Genomic DNA, 20,613 nt, shown 5'->3' with positions numbered 1-20,613 from the left:
GCTTCTTGGGAATGCATGTCTAGAAATCCCCTTGCGGGAAGGCCTTGTTCCTTCATGGAATGTTGTGCCAGCATTATTATTATTATTATAATCTACCTTTTCTTATAAAAAGAGATGTTCTAATTTCATATCCTAAATCGGTACTGAAAGTTTCAATAAATATGGCATGATAAATTCTTAAAGTGTCAATAGGTGTTCTTTTTACCCTAAATGCTGATGGAAATAAAGGGAAAACCTTGAGCTATCGAGCTGCACTTACCAAATTAAAATGCAAATAATAATGTTAAATTAAACTACACTGATATCACTAAACTTACTCTTTTATAGATTTATTACTAAAAGAAGGAAACTTATGAATGCCTTTTACGTACTTATTAGTAACGTTTTGTTGTTATGCTTTTCTGAAACGTCGAATTGTTTCATCTTTTATTATCCAATGGTTAATATGTGTCCATCGCATTCTCTATTTCAGATTCCACTCTTTGTCACCAGATAGCGCTACATTCTCCTAAGAAATACCTTAATTAAGGACTTAGTAAGTACTTATCAAGGACTTATTTTATGCACTTGGAAAAGGCCGTTTTTAAAGAAATTATAGCAATGCGCTATAGTTGTCAATCGATTTGGACGAATTGGGATTCTTTTGAAAGATCTTTAAATTTATAATTCCGTCCATAATTTCCTAACTTAATGAATCGGTAATAATATATTGGTAATTGATTTATTTAATTTAAATATTTTTATTTATTTGCCATATATATTTTTGTCGCCTTGAGGCGAAATCCGTTTTCGATCTCCGATGAGCCCCATTAAACGAATGCTATTTAGGGGCGTTTTATCTTTTTCTGTTAACGCTCTTTCTATCTGTAACAATTTTATGTCTCTCGATATTTCTTGTGTTTTTCGATATTGGATGAGATTCTTTATAATCTGTTTTAAAATAAATTATAAGTTCTGAAGAACATTTATGCTTAAAAACAAAATAAATAATCTTGTAATACATGGATTTTTAATCTGATTGCATATGATCAAAATTGAATTTTATATAATGAAAGTGAAATAGATATCAGTAAGTACCAGAAGGAGACATACAGATAAAATTAATCCCACAATTCTTTAAAATTAAAAGTAAAAAAAATAAATAATGAATATATATCTTCTTTAGGAACTATTTTTAAAAGTTTCTTTTAAAGGATCAGACGTTGTTACCAACAAGATCTAAGGGAGATTAAAGCCTCTCTTACACTTTAATTTTAGCAGCTATTAAAAAAGTGAGATAAGATTATTCAATTATGGTAATGCAAGCCACTTGCTCTGGAATTCACGCCACAAAATTCATTTTCGAGGAGCTAAAATATTCGAGTTTAGAGTCAAAATATCAAAGAGACTTCTTGCATACTAAATAGACTCCGTAGTAGTTCAAAAGCGTGAATCATTCTCTTAGCAAGTCAATCCGCAGAGTTTCTTTCTCTTCAGCAATCACCCAGCAAAGTTCTCAAAAGCTATCCAAGTAGAAATGAGACCCAAAATCGAGACAAAGGATGGAATTATTGCATTCAATTATAGACATTTTGCCACTCTCACTTTTTCCACAAAGCTCCAAAATGCATTTGGGAGGAAAATTTTCGATGCAATTGTGAAGATTTCCTCATGCTAAAATTACCAAGAGAGCCTTTCCGCGTTATTGACCAACGTTTTGTGATGGCATTTTTTTTTCTCATTGGATAATTACAAGTTTCACTTTTGAGAATTTTTACAGCATTGCACGGCATTTGGTTTGGAATTTTGCGAAATATTTCCCATCAAACAAAAATTTTTTAACCGAAAATAACACATGATATTTTCTCTCGCTCAAACTTTTTGAGATATTTCCAATGAAAATTCATGAATCTCATCTTAAACCTTGAGCTGGATATTTTCGCGCCTCATAATTTATTGTGCACGTTTCGCTTGTTAATCGAGGAAGTCAAAGAAGTAGTTTCATTTTTATTTCGAGGATGTCTTCTTATTAGAAATTTAAAGTTTCAACCGATTACAATTTCAAGATTGGCGCTAAAATATCAGACGAGAATGTTGAGAAATAGGAGCTTGGATACAAGAAAATGATCTCAACTTTTTGGACTTCCTCAATGTCAATTCTTGACCACATAACATCTAAATTCCCATCAAATTCACCAAGCAACACTCCATGAAATTGCAATTCTAACCATATAGCGTTTTTTTTTCCTCTAGTTCACCCAAGGGGCTTTTCACTGGGGAATTCAAAGCACAATTTCCACGATTACTGGAAATATTTTATAATTATCGCGAATATTTTAATAAAAATTTGGAATATTTTGTGAATATTGTGAATATTGTGAATATTTTAATCAATATTCTGAGTATTTTGTAAATATTCCAAATATTTCAGTGAAAATTGAAAATATTTTGTGAATATCTTAATGAAATTTGGGAATATTTGTAAATTTTCCGAATATTTTAAAGACAACTGTGAATATTTTCTGAATATTTCAATTTTTTTTTTGAAATTTGAGAATAGTTTGTGAATATTGGAAATATTTTTTTGAAAATTGAGAATATTTTAATGAGAATTGGTAATATTATGCGAATATTCTGAATATTTTAAAGACAATTGAGAAAATTTTGTGAATATTTCAATGAGTTTAATGAAAATTTAGAATATTCCGAATATCTTAATGATAATTGAGAATATTTTGTAAATATTGTGAATATCTTTATGAATTTTGAGAATATTTTGTGAATATTGCAAATATTTTAATGAAAATTGAGAATTTTTGAAAATATTGCAAATATTTTAGTGAGAATTAGTATTTCGTAAATATTTAATGGATATTGCGAATATATTTTTAAAATGGCTCTGATTTCCTAAATATTGTGAACACTCCAATTCATTTACGAATATTTTGATTACTATGTGAATTTTGGAAATATTGAAATGTAAATTGTGAATATTTAATGAATATTGCTAATATTTAAAGCAAGTGTAGAATATTTCTAAATATTCTAAATTTTCTAAATATTGTAAATACTATAAATAATTTATAGTATTTACTTAATATTATAAATACCTGGTAAATATTGCTAATACAATATTCCGAATATTTAATTAAAACTGCGAATCTTTATTAAATATTGAAATGAGATCAGTACGAATATTTTGTGGATATTATTAATATTTAGTGAATATTGTTAATTTTTTCTGAATATTTAATAAGTATTGTGAATATTTTTTTGAATTGTTCAAATATTTTGCGAATATTAAAAATATTTTAAACCTCCCAAATACCTTGCACAAAACAATGCAGAATACTAATTTCTTTTCACTGATATTCCCCTTGAATTCCCCAGTTGACTGAATTTTATTGACTATTGAAAAATAAGAACCTTTTATTGCGTGCTAAACCTTGGAGTACACATACCAAATTACCATCATTACACTAATTTCTTTCACACAAATCCTCAATGGATACCTCGGTGGATTTTTTTTGGGACCATAATTGTACGTTTTGCTTTTCAAATAAATATACCACAAAGAGATCCCAAGTGCCTGATATAAATTGATGTTTGACATTTTTTCCCTTCCATGCTCTTGCAAGAGAGTCAGGGAAAATCTTCAAGACAGAGAGAGAAAATGTGACGAAATTTATTGTAGCGACAATCAAGTACATTGTTTTATAATTACAAAATTCACAAGAGAGAAAGAACGACACTTGATGTTAAACCGAAGAGGTGCACATGGCTGAAGTAAGGCAAAACCTTATCTGGGAGACCTTTAAAATATCCCCTACATTTTGAGTGGACTAGTTATTTTGCATGGAGCAAAATCAAAATTGAACTTAGTATAACTAAGATCAAAACATGCTTAAGTTCATATTGAATGTTAATAGCTTTACTGTACTTAAGTTTATGTAAGATGTAAACATTAATAGATCAGTTAATGGATAAGCCCCAAACTCAGGCTAATTCTCGAGAATATTTACCGTGTAAAACTTGGCGATAAAGGATCAGGTTAAAGAAATTTATGCAGAGAACCTCTAATCCATGATCCCACATTTTCAAAGTATGATAGTTTTAGCTGATCCTTCACTGTCAAATTTAACAAAATTTTAGAATCAACAAGGGTTTTATTTGAAACTTTACACAGATTACAGATTAAGATTTAACCTCATTCCCTATGCCTGATTTCTAAATATCAAATATGGTCAATGAATTCTATGTATCTGAAGAATTGAATGCTATTTTTCCTATCTCAAGTCTATATTCCTCTAAAAAACTTGCCAATAATAGTACTATTGAAGTTAAACCGCAAAAGTAATCTTCAGATCTAAAGAGGCTTTACTATGCAAGTTTAATTACAGATAAGTAATAAAAGATATCAGTCTGACAAATCTAAAGCCAAAATTTTAAAAGTTAAAATTCCAAAAGCCAAAATAAAAAAAAAACAAAATCCCGAAAGCGAAAATCCTAAAAGTTAAAATCCTGAAGGCCAAAATTCCATAAAACCAAAATCCCAATACCCAAAATCCCAAAATCTAAAATCCTTAAAGCTAAAATCCCGAAAGCCAAAATCCCAATAGTCAAGATCTCGAAAGCCAAAATACCGAAAACCAAAATCCCAAAAGCCAAAATCCCGAAGACCAAAATCCCAAAAGTTAAAATCCCAATACCCAAAATCCCAAAACCCAATATCCTTAAAGCCAAAATCCCGAAAGCCAAAATCCAAAAAGTCAAAATTTCGAAAGTCAAAATCCCAAAAGCCTAATCCCGAAAGCCAAAATCCTAAAAGTGAAAATCCCGAAGGCCAAAATCCCAAAAGTTAAAATCCCAATACCCAAAATCCCAAAATCCCTAAAGCCAAAATATGGAAAGCCAAAATCCCAAAAACCAAAATCCCGAAAGTCAAAATCCCGAAAGCCAAAATCTCGAAATACAAAATCCCAAAAAACAAAATCCCGAAAGCCAAAATCTTAAAAGCCAAAATCCCGAAAGCCAAAATCCCAAAACCTAAAATCCTGAATGAATCGAAATCCCGAATATCTATAATCCCAAGAAGCGAAAATCTCGAACGCCAAAATCCAGAAATAACCAAAATGCCGATTTCCCGTCCTACTCCTGCACGCGCTTTTGCTGGACATTTTCTGTGTTTTGGGAAATTAATTCACAAATTATTCTCCGTATAATTTCGTGCCTTTCAGGATTTTGTCCCTTTTGACCATTCGATTTCGACTCAACAAATATACTTAAACTTAATAAATTTGATTTATTTTTTCTTTACTTTTGTAAAAAAAAGGATTTATCTAATAAATAAGTTTTATAGATTGGCTGACTTAGTTTTAAGTGTTTTTTTGACTTTTTCTTATATTACACTTTTTTCTAGTAAGCCTAACTGAATGAGTTTAGGCCAGCGCGCTTTTCTACTTACTTGAACAAATATTATTCTGACAGTTCCTAGTAAGTTTGTCTTACAAATTTTAGTATGCCTAAGCCTATGCCTAAAGTTTAGCTCATTAGGCAAACCTATTTTTTCGTATTTACTTACTCATTTCTAAAAAAAAGATTAGTCTGCCAATTCTTAGTAAATTCATCTTATTAACTTTGGCGTAGTAAATCTAGATGATTGAGTAAATTTATTATGGACTATTCATTTACTTTCCTTAGAAAAATTTTAGAATATTTCTTAGCAAGATTGATTGGATAAAATTAATCAGGCGTATTTAATTATTTTTATAAAAAAAATTAGTTTGATATTGGTAAATACTTTGGTGTATTAGAATAGAATTACAGTGAATTATATGATATGGTAGACTTAATACTTGTAATTTATAAGATGAACTCATATACTTATTTACTTGCTAGTTCTCAAAGCTTAATAGATACATTTTTTCTAAATGGGTTGACTTTTATTTACTTAGTACGACAATCTAAGGTCATAATCCACCTAGTCTTCTTCAAAAAGCTTAGTATTTCTGTTAGAAGCACTACCTCAACACTTAAAACATTGCGAGATTTGTAACATAGTCGAGAAATATGATTTCTTCCTTGCTTCATAAATGTGCCATTGATGCAATTGAGATATTTTCCCATCCCATGGCCCGAAGACGAAAAAAACTAAAGAAATTCACTGCAGTGACACATCTCTGGCGAGACAGTTTCTCTGTGAACATCTGTACGATTCACTTGCCGATTTTATTATTCATCGATTGCATAAAACTCACGCGAGTCAAACAAAGAATGAATAAAAAAATGAGCGGGAAATTCGATCATTTCCGATATTGAATTTGAGATAAGTTACTGCTGAGGCTTTTGGGCGGTATGTGTCTGATGGCAACCTCACGATGGCCTCAGGGAAATATTTTGGCTTTGATCGCAAGAGAGGGAGTTTGGTTGGCAATTAGTTCTTGTATGGTTTCCATATCGTCTAAACAAATGTGGCTCATACTCCAATTTCCGCTTGGCTTGGCTCCCCAAAAGAGGCTTGATGGGAGGCAAAATGTGAATTACTGAGCTCAATTATCGCCACATGATCATTTTAATTGTGTGCGACCTTTCAAGGAATTTTCATTTCGGTAGCCTTTCAAATTTAAGAGAGAAATTGCAGATTTGGTAAACAATAGTACCAAGGAGTACGCGGGTTGATCAAGAAGTGGGTGGGTTTTATTTAAGTTTCATTGCTCAAAGCAGTGATTAAAAATTACTTCTTATAGACCAAAAAATGTTTTTTTTTGCATACAAGAACTGTTTGTTTTTCCAATCTACAAAATATTTTTTTATAAGTTACCGAAATCTATTTCTTACTGACTGAAATTGAGTTTTTTTATAAACCGAAATTTTACCGACTGAATTTTATTGACCAAATATGGTTTTTCACTAAGAAAAATATTTTATTTAACGACTTATGGTGCTATTCCAATGAAAAATGAGAATGTTTTTAGCAGTTTACTGTCCTCAAGTGCTTCTGTATTATCGACTTTTCTTATGTTGGTTCCTGTCACGACTGTTTGATGATTTTAGAACACATCGACGATTGGGAAAACAGTCGAGACAGGAACCAACATAAGAAACCGAAAGAAGACACGAAATACTTCGCCAATTTATTTAGAAATTTAGTCAATTGTTAATTCATGGTACTATTGCAGTGAAAAAAGGAAAAACTATTCACCTGAAGATCTTTTTCAGAATGTTACTTTTCTTAAGTGCTTCTTAATTTCGGTGGCAGCCAAAATCCCGAAAGCCAAAATCCCGAACGCCAAAATTCCGAAAAGGCCAATAACATTCTTTGTATTAGTTCTTGTCCCGACTGTTTTCCTCAGTCCTTGTTGTGTTCCAAAATCATTAAACAGTCGTGGTGCGTACCAATACAAAGAGAAGTCGATAATGCAGAAACACTTGAGAACAGTTAATTGCTAAAAGTATTCATTTTTCATTTTTGAACCCTTAAAAATTAAGCAAAGATAAAAGGGACAGATAATCCTAACCGGCTTATGTAGGTGAGATTCTTAACGTGAGCTAACTCGGAGTGCATGCAAATTCGATTTGGAGCTGAAATTGTGAGTCGCCATTCAGTTATCTTGAATCAAATTCGTGAAATTATACAAATTTTGTATTTAAACCAAAATATCAAGGATTTGGATAAACTGGCACAAAAGTGATATATGGGTGAAATGTAGACCAGAATGTTCTCTATAATTTTTCCATAGAACATGATCTCATCGATTACTCAGAAGCCAAGATAAGCGAGGTTTTTTGTTTCTTAACTTGTTTTTTCATCCAGAGTGCCCCAAGTAGTCATTTCTTGAGCTTCAACTATTTCAAAGAATTGTTGTATTTTGTGGGACTTTCCATTTAAAACCCTATTTTAAGTGTCTCGGTGGAGTAGAGGCAGTCAAATTGGCATCTGAGGGATTTCAAAGCGTTATTATGGGAAAAATCATTTTTTTCACACTTAAACGGCAAAATCGGAGTGATAGCGTAGTCTGATCGGAAAATGATGTATGGACGAAATGTAGAGACAAATGTGCTCTACAATTATGTTGAAGTAATCATCAAAATCGGTTCAGCGACAGTCGAGATAATTGAGGTTATGTGATATTGAAATTGGTTTTTCGACTGTGGCGCCCCTGGTGTTGGTCCCACAAAGTTCAAATATTCTAGAAAGTTGTAGCATTTGGTGAGATCTTTCGTTTAAGCCCTCATTCATCAAAATCGGTCACATAGAACCGGAGATATGATTTTTTGAATTTTGTGAACTTTGACCCCTCATATCTCCGGTTCTATTGAAACCACAGCGCGCATACGCACCATTTTGGAAACGTCCTAGACTGGACTACAACATACTAAAATTTCATTAACTTGCACAAAGGAATTTTTGAGAAAAATAATTTTGAATTTCGATGAATTTTGACGCTATCACAGCGCCACCTATGGTAACTTTTTGAACTTCCATCTGAAAGTGCTCATTGAGACGAAACCAAAAAGGTAAAATTTAGGTCGCTATGTTAATTAGAACCGGAGATAGAGGCCGGTCAATGTTCGAACTTTGACCCCTTATAGCTCGGGTCAGGGGTTATGGATCGACTTAAGGTTTTTTTTGTTTGATAGGTATAATCAACGGCTACAACATACTAAAATTTCAGCCCGATGCACAATGGAATTTTTTAATTATTTAACTTTTAAGATTTAAAAATTTTCTTTTTAAAAAAAGCGCCCCTAGCGGTGGTTTTATGAACTTGCGATGTTAGAAGGGAAAGTGGCATTTCACGAGAGCTTTCCAAAAAGCCCTCACTTTTTAAATTCTGATAATTAGAACTGGAGTTATGGCCATTTTAAGAAATTTTTTTTTGGACCCTTATAGCTCGGGCCAGGGGGGTCGGGGGACCTTAAGTTTGGTATTGATGGAAAGCTCTAAGGCCCAGCTATAACATACTAAAATTTGAGTCCGCTGAATGCCATAGGGGCGGAGCTATTGAGAAAACAAAAAAAGGGGGGTCTTCAAAATGGCGGAAGGAGGGGTGGGGGGTAGGGGGTCTATGCACCAAGTTGCAATTTTCACCCGATATATAACCTTTGCCGAAAACCGCAAGTCGATATCTTTTTTAGTTTAGGAGCTATTAAGCTCCAAAGAGCGGCCGGCCGGCCGGCCGGCCGGCCGGGAACGTAAAATAGCCACATATATATTCGTGATCAGGAAGTGCTGAAACACATTTTGGCCAAGTTTGAGGTCGATCGGACGACATGAAATTTTGTTAGGATTATAGTAGGTGAGATTGTTAAGAATCTCACCTAATATTTAATTTTATCTAGAACAAAATTGTTTTAGGGTGAAAGGAACGTCAATTGACACTTTAAGAAGTAGTGTCAGAACTTGACACCCTACTCTGAACCATTTGGGATACGAAATTTGAACATCTCTGTTTGTAGTAAAAGGTATATTACAGAAAAAAACGTTATATTACTTATATTTTACTAGATACATTATATAATTTTCAACATTTTGACAAAAGTGTCAATAGGGGTGCCCTGTCGAACAGACGTTCCTCCGACCCTACCAATAATTATAATAATTATTTTAATAATTATCAAAAATCTCTCAGATTTTAAAATATATTTTTTCTTAAAGTTTGTTTTCATTTCAAGCTTTTGAATTGAAATAATAATAATTTCTCAAATATTCTTAGATGCTTTTGTTTCGTAAATTTTGAATTGCGTTCAATGAAATTTTTAAATGCGTAAATTTTCAGAAGAGCTCTTGCCGTTTGTTTTTTTGGAAAATTCTAGAAAGATCATTTTTTAAAAATTTTTATTCCGAATTTTTGTAATGTCCCACAAAATTTATTTATTTATTTTTATTAATTAAAAATGTTTTTCAAAAGTCGTTGGAAAATAAAAATACACTTTATAAAAGCTTTACTGCGTTATCACTTTTGCACATTAAAATTTTAATGTGATTCACATTAATTGTCTCTTGTGAGCGTCCAAATATGTTATTTGTGTCTTTGAGTCACTCAGTATTTGGGATTTTTCTATTTATAGATAAACAAGTGGACTTGGCCTGCAAAAATAAGTTTAAATTTACATAAAGCATAAATATTTTTCACATTAAAAAATAATGCGAGAAAATCGCATTATTTTTTCGCATTAATGCTATAAATTAATTTATATCAAATTTTGCGGGCCAAGTCTACCTTTTTATCAACAAATAGATCAAATTTTGAATATAAAATGATTCAAACACACAAATTACACATTTGGACTCTCACCAGCGACAATTAATGTGAATCATATTATAATTTTAATGTTCAAGTGTGATAATACAGTTGATCTCACTTGCAGTTGATTTTTAGCATTACATAGTTTAATTTAAGTCTTGTATTGTTTGTCATATATTTTTTCATTATTCCTTTAATAAAGATCGAGAAAACTTCAGGAGTTACTTTTCTAAAATCTTTTCACGAACTTTGGTAAACTTCCAAAAATTTCGAAATTCATTTCAAAAGAGTTTTTTTTAGATATTCCTTTCACTTCTAAATTTTAAAAATATTTCTTGTGTTGAAATTTTATTTAAATTCAATAATTTCATTAGAGACAATCACTGAAAATTTAAGAAAGAACATTTTTAACTCTTCTTTATTAAGTATTATTACTATTATCTACTATTTCACAATTGTAAGAGGGATAACCCTATTATTCTGAATTAAATAATTTAATTATTATTAAAGAAAAAACTATTATTTATTAAAAAAATCAATTTAAAAAAATTATAGTTTCTTTTATTCCTACAGAAAATATTTTTTTTTTAAATATATTGTAAAAAATAATTCTCATTTTAAATTTATTTTTTTTTTAAGATTTTCTGAACTCTAGGGCAAGTGTGCCAAATTCCGGCCAGCTTGCAATTTCGGCCACCTTTTTTGTTCTTCAAATTTCCATGAATTTTTAGTTTTTACATACTCTAAAGATGCGCCTCGAGTGGGTCAGTGGATAGAGCAGTGGCTCTGTGACTGCGAGGTCGTGGGTTCGGAGCTGAGCGGCAACAGAAAAAAGATTTCTCATGCCATATCGGCTTCGAATTCGTCCAGTGAATGAATGAATAGTAATGCCAATGGTGCATATTGGCAAAAAAGTGAACCGCCTAAAAACAATAGAGGCTGGTACGAAAACGAGTTTCGACATGAAAGTGGTACTTCAGTCGATACAAGTATTCGCTGTCACTGATCCCAAACACACACCGAGAAGGGATGCTGTGATATAGTAACGGCACTGATTGTCCACACAGAGCTGCGATATAGAGCGGTTGCCCGTATCGGGGGATAAGATAGAATAGGAGTGGGGAAGCATAAGGGGCCCAATTGGTGGCCTGGATGCATCGGAATATCCGAAATGGAGAACTGACCCCTGGCAAAATCTTATCTTATCTTACTCTAAAGATTATACAATGCAATAGAATAACAAAAAATGTAGCTTCAGCAAATGAGATGACGTGAAAAAGGCATTGGAAGAATTCCTGAAGGGCAAGGAACTATGAGAATAAAGGTGACCGAAATAGGGCACCAAAGCTATATCTACATTTTTATTCAATTTAAAATGTATTAAGAATGATTTTGGAGTAAATAAAGACGATAAACTGTCTACAAGGTTCTAAGCAATACTCCTTAAGTAGAAGGAATAAAAAAAATCAATTTCTATTAAAGATATTACATTTCAAACTTGAGACTTTGGCGTTTGCATGCAAGTATGCCGAAATTTGGCACACTTACCCTATGCTTTTTCCATTTCAAACTTTTGTAAATGTTCATTGAATTTCGTTTTTTTTTTTTTAATTTTATTAAAAAACTAAAATTATTGATTTTAATAAATATTTGTGATAGTGTCAGAAGGTCTTTTTGACTAATTTTAGGGCCAGGAACGTCCTCAAACTTTGGACTTATGTCTTTTTTTCCGTGGAACTTTAATGATCTTCATGTTACTAAACACTTCTTTAGAGTAGTCCACACGCAATCCGACTGACCACATGAGCTTTTTTCGTAAACTGTGCGAAAAGAGTGCGGAAAACTCACAGGAATGCTTACAATTTTTTTTTTCTGTATAGTTGTCTTAAGCAATCAAACACCAATTTACTTTGACCTCATGAAGAACATTCTGGTGTCTATGTCTCCCACCCCAAATGCACCCATTGTTGAGCACCGCGTGTACTTTGGGAGCTTATGTTTCGTCACTGTTGGATCTCGCGGGAGGCTCTCTGTGGCCACCTCACGACATCGCGAATGGCCAAATGCTTTTGGCTCTCCACCTGAGATTCCCCTGAGACTATAAAATCCCCAGCTCGCTGTACAGTTCTGCACAGTGTCTTCGTGATTTTCACGCCGTGAACATCTCAGTGTTTTGAGAAATTTCCCACGAGTTTTCTTTAAAATTTTTCATTTTCTTTTCCTTTTGTACAAATATGGCCAAACAAGTGTGTGCTGTGATCTTTGTGGCTCTGGCTATGTTTGGAAGTTGTGTTCTTGCACGTCCAGGATATGCCCATGGATATGTTGACTACTACGTAATGGATTTACTTAATAGTGCAAATTTTGGTATAGTGTGATCTTATCTATGGCCCTTTCCCTCCTGCAGGATCATCCAAAGTACGCCTTCAACTATGGTGTTGCTGATCATGTGACGGGTGATGTGAAGAGTCAGCATGAAACACGTGATGGTGATGTCGTGAAAGGTAACATCTCTCATTTTCCTGAACTAAATAATATTGCATAAAAATGCAATAGTGAGAGACACAATTGCACATCTAATTGCACGATTTTACGAAAATTATTCATGCACGCTGATCTGCTTTTACAATCGATGCGCCTAAAAAAAACAGAGACTTCTTGAGAGAGCAAATTGAATAGAAAATTGGATGGGATAAGAACAACGCCGATATATTATGCAATAATGCAAAACAATTCCACTGGAAAGATCTCTTGTGGCAGCTTCCACCTGGAAGATGCGAGGAGGGGTTCTCTAACAATGGGAAAAAAATATTAAGAGATTCACAATCTCTGGTGGGGTATCCATGGACTTCATTTTAATTACCTGTGCGTCTTTATTTTAATTGCCTTACTCATTTTCATCTTGCAACCTCTATCCAAGGCGTACACACACTCAATTTGTCCCCTTTAGTGCGTTCTCAATTTCAATTGATCAACTTGGAAGATCATTCGTGTGCGTAAGAATTGGTCAGGGGGGACGATAGAGATCTCAAAGATTTCTCTTGTTCTTGAGCCAAGAAAACATAAGGTCTTATTCAAATTTTAACCATCAGATATGGAAATGTCTTGAACTCTGAAATGAAGAACTTCGGAATAATTTGCAAGAGGTTTGATCGCTTTGACCGATCGGACTAAATTTGTTATGTGGGTTTTAAGAAGAGTTCAATATAAAAACGTTCTGACCAAACTGAATGAACCCGATTTTACGGATCTTGGAAAACATCATAAAGTCGACAAGCAAAGGACGACTAAATCATTCCCGGATTAAGTTCCTGAAACAATCCGTATGATTCCTTCCATTTCTAGTACACTTATACGAATTTTGATCATCCTTCATTATTAAAATTAACTGAAGTATTCTCAGGGTGAACCTTGCTTTAGTAATCCCATTTTTGAATTTGTTGTCGTTGACCTGTCCTCAGGGATCAACTGGTCATACTTAGTTCGTCAATTATGCTCCTATTGAACCTATTTGGACCTGACTTAAAGAAGCAAACGATCATCCTTTGCTCTTTGAGAGTGATCCTTCCAAATATGTGTTCCAAAACGAAGATCACAGAAATCATATCAACCTGTTGTAGTAGTAATGCTACTTCGGAATTTTTAGTCGATTGTGGATCTGGCTGAAGGGATTAAAGGTCATCCTTAGCTTCTTGACTACGATGCTTTCAAGCCTGTGTTCCAAAATTAAGATTAAAGTAATTATATTAAAAAATTGTTGTGGTAATGCCACGTCAGAAATCATACTTTTGGTCATGGAGTAAGGGACCAAATGATCATCCTTTGCTGCTCGATTACGATCCTTTCAACCCTGTGTTCCAAAACGAAGATCACTGTAATTATATCAACCTATTCTAGTAGTAATGCTACTTCTGAATTTGTTGTAGATTGTGGATCTAACTTAAGGGTCTTATTGGTCATCCTTAGATTCTCGACTAGGAGCCCTCGATACCTGTCTTCGAAAAGAAGGTTTAAACTAATTATACCAACGCTTTGCAGTTGCTATACTGCTTCAATATTTGTGTTCTTGAACCTGGTTTAAGGAAGCAAATTGTCATCCCTTAGTCCTCGATTAAAATCCCTTCAAACCTGTGTTCCAAAACGAAGATCACAGAAATTATTATCAACCTGTTGTAGTAACAATGTTACTACTGAAGTTGTAGTCGATTGTGAGTCTGTCTTAAGGGATCAATTGATCATAATTTAAACCTGTCTTCGAGAACAAGGTTCAAATTAATTATATCAGCGGATTACAGTTGTCATACTGCTTCTAAATATCGTCGGTTGCCTCAGCAACTGTGCTAACTGCATCTGCTTTGTGTCTGGATTCATTGCAAACGCCGCGCAGCGATGCGTTGCTTACAACGAATGCTGACACAAAGCAAATGCAGATAGCACAGTTGCTGAGGCAACCGACGATATGTACTCTTGGACATGACTTAACGATGTAAATAGTAATCCTTCGCTTCTCGATTACGATCCGTTCAAACCTGTGTTCCAAAACGAAGATCACTGTAATTATATCAGCCAATTGTAGTAGTAATGGTACTTCTGAATTTGTTGTCGATTGTGGATCTGACTTAAGGGACCTATTGGTCATCCTTAGCTTCTCGACTACGAACTCTCCATACATATTGTTCTATACCATGCTCCTCGACTGTGATCCCTTCAAAGCTGTGTTCCAAATCTAAGACCGCAGTGTATATATCAAGACATTGTTGTATTAATCTCACATCTGACTTTGCAGTCGTAAGACTAGTTCAAGGGATCAAATGATGATCCTTACCTCCTCAACTACGACCTTTCCAAACCTAATATCAGATGTATTAGTACTTCAAAAATTTGTTATCGTGAACGTTACTTAAATGAACGATTGGTCATTTTTGGCCCCTTACAAACTAATCTTCCAAACTAAGTTCAAACTTACTCTGAAATAATCCTACTCATCGATTTGTAGTCATTGATTTGTTGCAATGGACGAAATGGACATCATTCGATCAAGCTAAGTTGATCTGCTGATTGTAACGATCCCACTTCTGAATTTGTAGTCGTAGATTTAACGAAAAGTACCACTCCGTCAGCCTTGGCATAGTGATAACAATTCCTTAATTTTAAACAAATTATAATTGTCAGAACAAAGTTGATTGACCTAACTGATTCCATATAACTAACACTGCAAGAAGCCTTTTCCTTGCAAGCAATAGAACCTACCCTGAACAAGGTTTCGGGAAACTTTCAGGAATTGTAACGATTTTCATTTGCAGGACAATACTCCCTTGTGGAACCCGATGGCTCAGTGCGAACTGTGGATTACACTGCTGATCCAGTCAATGGATTCAATGCTGTTGTGTCAAAATCTGCTCCAGCTGTCCACCCTCATCCCGTTCCAGTTGTCCACAAAGCTGTCCACCATGCTCCAGTCTATGCCTCCCCAGCTCCAGTTGGTAAGTAGATCTTACTCTTTCTCTACCCTAGAGTCAGCCTAGAGCACCAGCTTCTCTAGAAGCCTGTCGGAAGCTCTAAGAAAACTCATAAAAACTAATAGTCGTAAAGTGGCACTTTATGATCACGCTTTGGTCTTCACGATCGCTGAAGATCACTCAGAAATTGTTCAGAAATTCCCCCTTAAGGGCACTTATTTAAGCTTCATTGATTTCAAAGACATTTTTTCGTCTTATGAAAGACATATTAAGCGCAGTTATAACAATGATTTAATATCGATAGCGACATGATCGATTACATAAAGATCATGCGAAGATCATTTAAATAGTGGTTCAGGAGCAAATGTGCATGGATTTAAATAAACATTCCCATTTCATAATTTGTCTGCAGTGACCAAAATTGGGCTATCGATATTTATTAATTTAAATAGAGACTTATGATCGTTGAATATTTTAGTGGAACGCATGGAGATCACCTAAAAATAAGCTGATAATCATAAATTTTAACCGGAAATTGAGTATTTTGCGTTACTCAATCACTCGTGGATGATGCCATGAGAGAAAATATCTCTAAAAAAAATCAGTTTATCGGAATTTATGGAATTTTATTTAAATTATCTCGAATGTTGTGCAATGGTCTTTGATAATTTCAAAGCCATATTTTTCTCTCTCTCTTTCGCCTCATTTTAATTGTTAGTTTTCTTTGTGTAAATACATTTTGTTGATTCTTTCAACACAATTTTTCATAGTTTCTTTTTATTATTCACTCAAATCAACAATGAATTTTCATATTTTTTTTTCGTGTTAAAACCTCCCGTCTTAGGGAGAAATACTTTGAATTGTAATCATATTCCAGCAGCATATTGTTTTTTTTTTAACAATCTCAAACCTCCTGCACCTCGAGATACTGCTCCATGATTTTTTCCATCAAAATTTATATGACTTATTATGCTGGACTGACAATTTCTCAGGAATATGAGAAATTCCATGAATGTGCACAAAATCTCTAGGAGACCTAACTAGAACATTAGTATGCATTTCTTGCACCTTCCGTCTGGCAAAAGGCGTATTCAGTGGACAAATGGGATTTTGTCGTGCTGTGGGTGAGGACATGGTTGCAAATAAAAGAGCCCAAAAAGACAATGTTTGTTGAAAATGTGGGAAAAAGTGCCACTTCTCATGACACTCAACAGACTCAACATTAGTTGTTGGCAAAGGTGCGAGGAAGACAATGGAAGAATTATGATTGAATTTCTTGTGCATTATGCTGCAATGTGCCAATGATTGAGAGTGGCATTGAATTGATCTCTTTCTGTCCTGCAATTATACCAATATGGTATGCAGTGTTCATTTGCGAAAAATCTTCACAAGACGTGTCCATCCGAGGGTCATCTTGGGCAATCTAGCAGCTAGCAAAATAATGAGGAATTTACCCAAGAGATGGGAAATCTTCCGTGCACTCGAAGAAATATCTAATCACAATTAATATGCTCTTTATCTCATGCTTGCAACTTACAAAATAATGCATAATTGAAGCACTGAGAGAAATTGTCGAAGGGTTACTGATTTATGGAGGTATTTCATTGAGAATAATTGAATAACATATCAGAATTAGATACTTCAATAAACAATAAGTAATACATTACTTAAATTTTAGTACTTATTTATTCAATGTAGTAATGGTGCTATTCCAATAAAAAATGAGAAAGAGAAATCTTTCTCCTGAATATTTTTTTTAGTACATGACTGTTCCCATGTGCTTCAGCATAATGGGCTTTTCTTTGTGTTGATTCCTGTCTAGACTGTTTATCCCAGTTCCACCGTGTTCTAAAACCACCAAACAGTCGTGACAGGAACCAACACAAAGAAAGTCGATCATGCAGCAGCACATCGGAGCAGTTATGTACTAAAAGAAATGTTCAGGAGAAAATTTTCCCTTTTCGCCTTTGATTTCAATAGCACAGTTAAGCCGACAAATACAAATTTCCAAAGAAAACCTGTGTTCCGGAAAAAGATTCCACTGCCATCTTATTAGAATTGGTGACCAACCTCCAGAGTTACTGTGTTATCACACTTACACATTAAAATTTGAATATGATTCACATTAATTATCGTTAGTGAGAGTCCAAATGTGTAATTTTTGTGTTTGAATCATTTTATATTCAAAATTTGATCTATTTGTTGATAAAAAGGTGGACTTGGCCCGAAAAATTTGATATAAATAGATTTATAGCATTTATGTGAAAAATTAATGCGATTTTGTCTTTAATTTTCTAATGTGAAAAATATTTATGCTTTAGGTAAATTTAAACTTAGTTTTGCAGGCCAAGTCCACTTGTTTATCAATAAATAGAAAAACCCCAAATATTAAGTGACTCAAAGACTCAAATAACATATTTGGACGCTCACAAGCGACAATTAATGTGAATCACATTAAAATTTTAATGTGCAAGTGTGATAACTCCGTTAGGCGATGAGAAAGCTTCTTGAAAATAAAAAAGAATACAACATTAAATAGAAAAACTATGGATCAAATAACATGGGTCAAATTCACGCGATCTGTGCTGAAAAAGAAACCACTAAGAGTTTTTAAAAGATTAAAAAATTAATATAAATATCTGGCTAGTAATGAAATCAAAAAGAAATATTTTTCCACAATAATCTTACTGAGATTTTGACAACTGTTTATAATTATGTTATTTAGTACATAGTGCTAAAAGGAGAATTATTTCTTCAATTGCGTTTTGTAATTGTATAATATTTTATTGCATAAGAAAAGTAAGTTGAGAAACAGTAATGTAGAGGATTTTTAAGTACTTTAGTTGTACTAAAAAGAAATCCCTCTGACATATTTTGTAAATTTTTTTAAGATATTTTTTTTAGTACACATCTTGTAATATTTTGATAGATACATAGGCTATTTGCTTTTAATTGATTACTAATATAACAAAGCTTAATTTTAATATTAGTTTAATAATGCCAAATTACTGACAATAGGACAGTTTAGTACAGACATGTGCTGAAGTTTTAGTACCAGTTTTTTTTAGAACATTTCGAAGAAGTTAAAAAAAATTAATTCTTCTGATATCGAGCTTCTAACTTGCCTTTTAACACTTTATTTGTAATCTAAATTAGTTATTAAGAACCGATTGACTTATGCCCTAGACACACTTACGACTTCTATCAGTTTCTGACTAATCCGTCTCTTGACTCAAGCGGAAAATCGGTTTAGTTAGTAGGAAAGTGATAGGAGTTTAGTCAATTCACTATTTCGAGAATAATTACGTTAACCCGTCTCTCGGCTTAAGTCGTAAGTGTGTCTAGGGCATTACTGTAAAAGGTTCAGTAAACAAAATATAATTAAGAACAATTTTAATGCTACCAATGTCAAATAATGAATGTTAACTTATTTTTCAATGAGCCTATTAAACATTCTTTTTAATCTATATTCAGTAATTCTCAAAACTCAATATTTTTTTTATTCTATAAATTTAAATCTTTTACAAATTTAGTTCTGTCTTACATTCACAAATTATTTTTAAATAAATATTGAGAGGTAAAGGCAACTTTAATCAAGTCTCGAAAATAAAGATTTTCAATTGTGAGTTAAAGACTAAGGTGCAAAAAAAAAAACGTTCTTACGATTAGCTTTACTATCAAATGCATCTTCAATAAGTATGAAGTTTCTATATAGGGGAAAGTATCCTCCGTTCAAACGTTCATGCCTTCGTTATTGACTATTGATTTATGTATAAGTCTCTTGCGAAAAATAAATGAAATTAACATTACTCGAAGGCATGAACGTTCGAAGGGAGAGTACTTTTCACTATAACCTTCCGTATTATAAAATTTATTGTGTTTTAGTATGAAAGGCCCTTATTACAGGTGAAATTTTAAATTTAAAGATCTTCATTGGAGAATACGAAGCAGTTTTTAAAGTCCAATTTAAATATTTAAAGATTAAAGATTTGTTTGAAAATTGAAAGGTTTTAAGCCATATCAATGTTCAAGCTTATGTCCAGCTTACGCTATTGAATCAATCTCTAGTTCTAGTCAAGATCTGACTCGCAAAACTGTACCAAATGCTGAATTTTCTCTCAGTGAACCAATTGACCTGACAATTGTCATCGAGATGAAGCCACAAGAGTTGTTCGGAAGCCACATAATGTCGTGTACCACAAGATGCTTGTCTTGCGATGTTGAGTAATGTAATCATGGTATAATTTATATTTTCAGTGGTGAAACATACCGCAGTTGTGCCCCACTATGGCCACTATGCTGGAGCTGCTCCTCTGGCTCACTACGCCGATTACGACGGACACTACGACGGTCACTACTACGATAACCATCATTACTACTGAGCATCTAGGCTCTGGCCAGGATTCTGATCTCCCCCATCAACAAATTGCTCCCCTAAACATCCATCGAATGTGCGTTCATCTCACCTTCCATTCGGGAAGGACTCAAACTGCCCTTTTTTCCCACAAAAAAAGAGAACCACCCAACAAATCAACTCGTACTTAAGTTATGTGACTACAAAACAAGAACAAAAAAAACAAAAAACAACAGAAAATGTTAATTTATAGTTGTGTGTAATATTTTTTTTTTATTATTGTGTAAAAAAAGAGATCTACAAAATAAAAGAAATGACAAAAATGTGCTATTTTCCTCCAGCTGTTCACACCACCCAAAGTGACACAATTTTGCACAATATTGTGGCTAAATATCGCATTAGACAATACTTGTGGATGACGAGTGAGTCTGCAGTGGCACTTTTGGTCATATTTCATCATTTTGCATGAGAACAGAGGATTATCTCTGTGAGAGACCAAGACATAATGCCCCAACCTTCGCACGAATGAGATACACTTCAGCATTTTAATTAATGCACATAACGCAGAAATGTT

At 33.4% G+C, this 20,613-nt stretch overlaps 1 protein-coding gene across 1 annotated transcript; it reads left to right on the top strand.

Moving 5' to 3' along the window:
* Positions 1-12,355: 12,355 nt before the first annotated feature.
* Positions 12,356-20,362, top strand: LOC129800412 (cuticle protein 19). The gene is made up of 4 exons (XM_055844764.1): positions 12,356-12,562; positions 12,634-12,730; positions 15,530-15,709; positions 19,943-20,362. The coding sequence occupies exons 1-4, from the start codon at positions 12,461-12,463 to the stop codon at positions 20,065-20,067; spliced, it is 504 nt and encodes a 167-aa protein (XP_055700739.1). The 5' UTR covers positions 12,356-12,460; the 3' UTR covers positions 20,068-20,362.
* The last annotated feature ends 251 nt before the right edge of the window (positions 20,363-20,613 follow it).

Source organism: Phlebotomus papatasi, chromosome 2 (assembly GCF_024763615.1).
Source record: "Phlebotomus papatasi isolate M1 chromosome 2, Ppap_2.1, whole genome shotgun sequence".
Taxonomy (NCBI): Eukaryota; Metazoa; Arthropoda; class Insecta; order Diptera; family Psychodidae; genus Phlebotomus; species Phlebotomus papatasi.
This window is presented reverse-complemented; position numbering and strand designations above follow the sequence as displayed.

What these genes read in the sequence shown, in the direction of transcription:
- LOC129800412 (XM_055844764.1), top strand. Translation starts at nt 12,461, where the DNA reads ATGGCCAAACAAGTGTGTGCTGTGATCTTTGTGGCTCTGGCTATGTTT. An exon ending in TGATGGTGATGTCGTGAAAG is followed by an intron (nt 12,731 to 15,529) that starts GTAACATCTCTC and finishes TTTCATTTGCAG; the next exon opens with GACAATACTCCCTTGTGGAA. An exon ending in TGCCTCCCCAGCTCCAGTTG is followed by an intron (nt 15,710 to 19,942) that starts GTAAGTAGATCT and finishes TTATATTTTCAG; the next exon opens with TGGTGAAACATACCGCAGTT.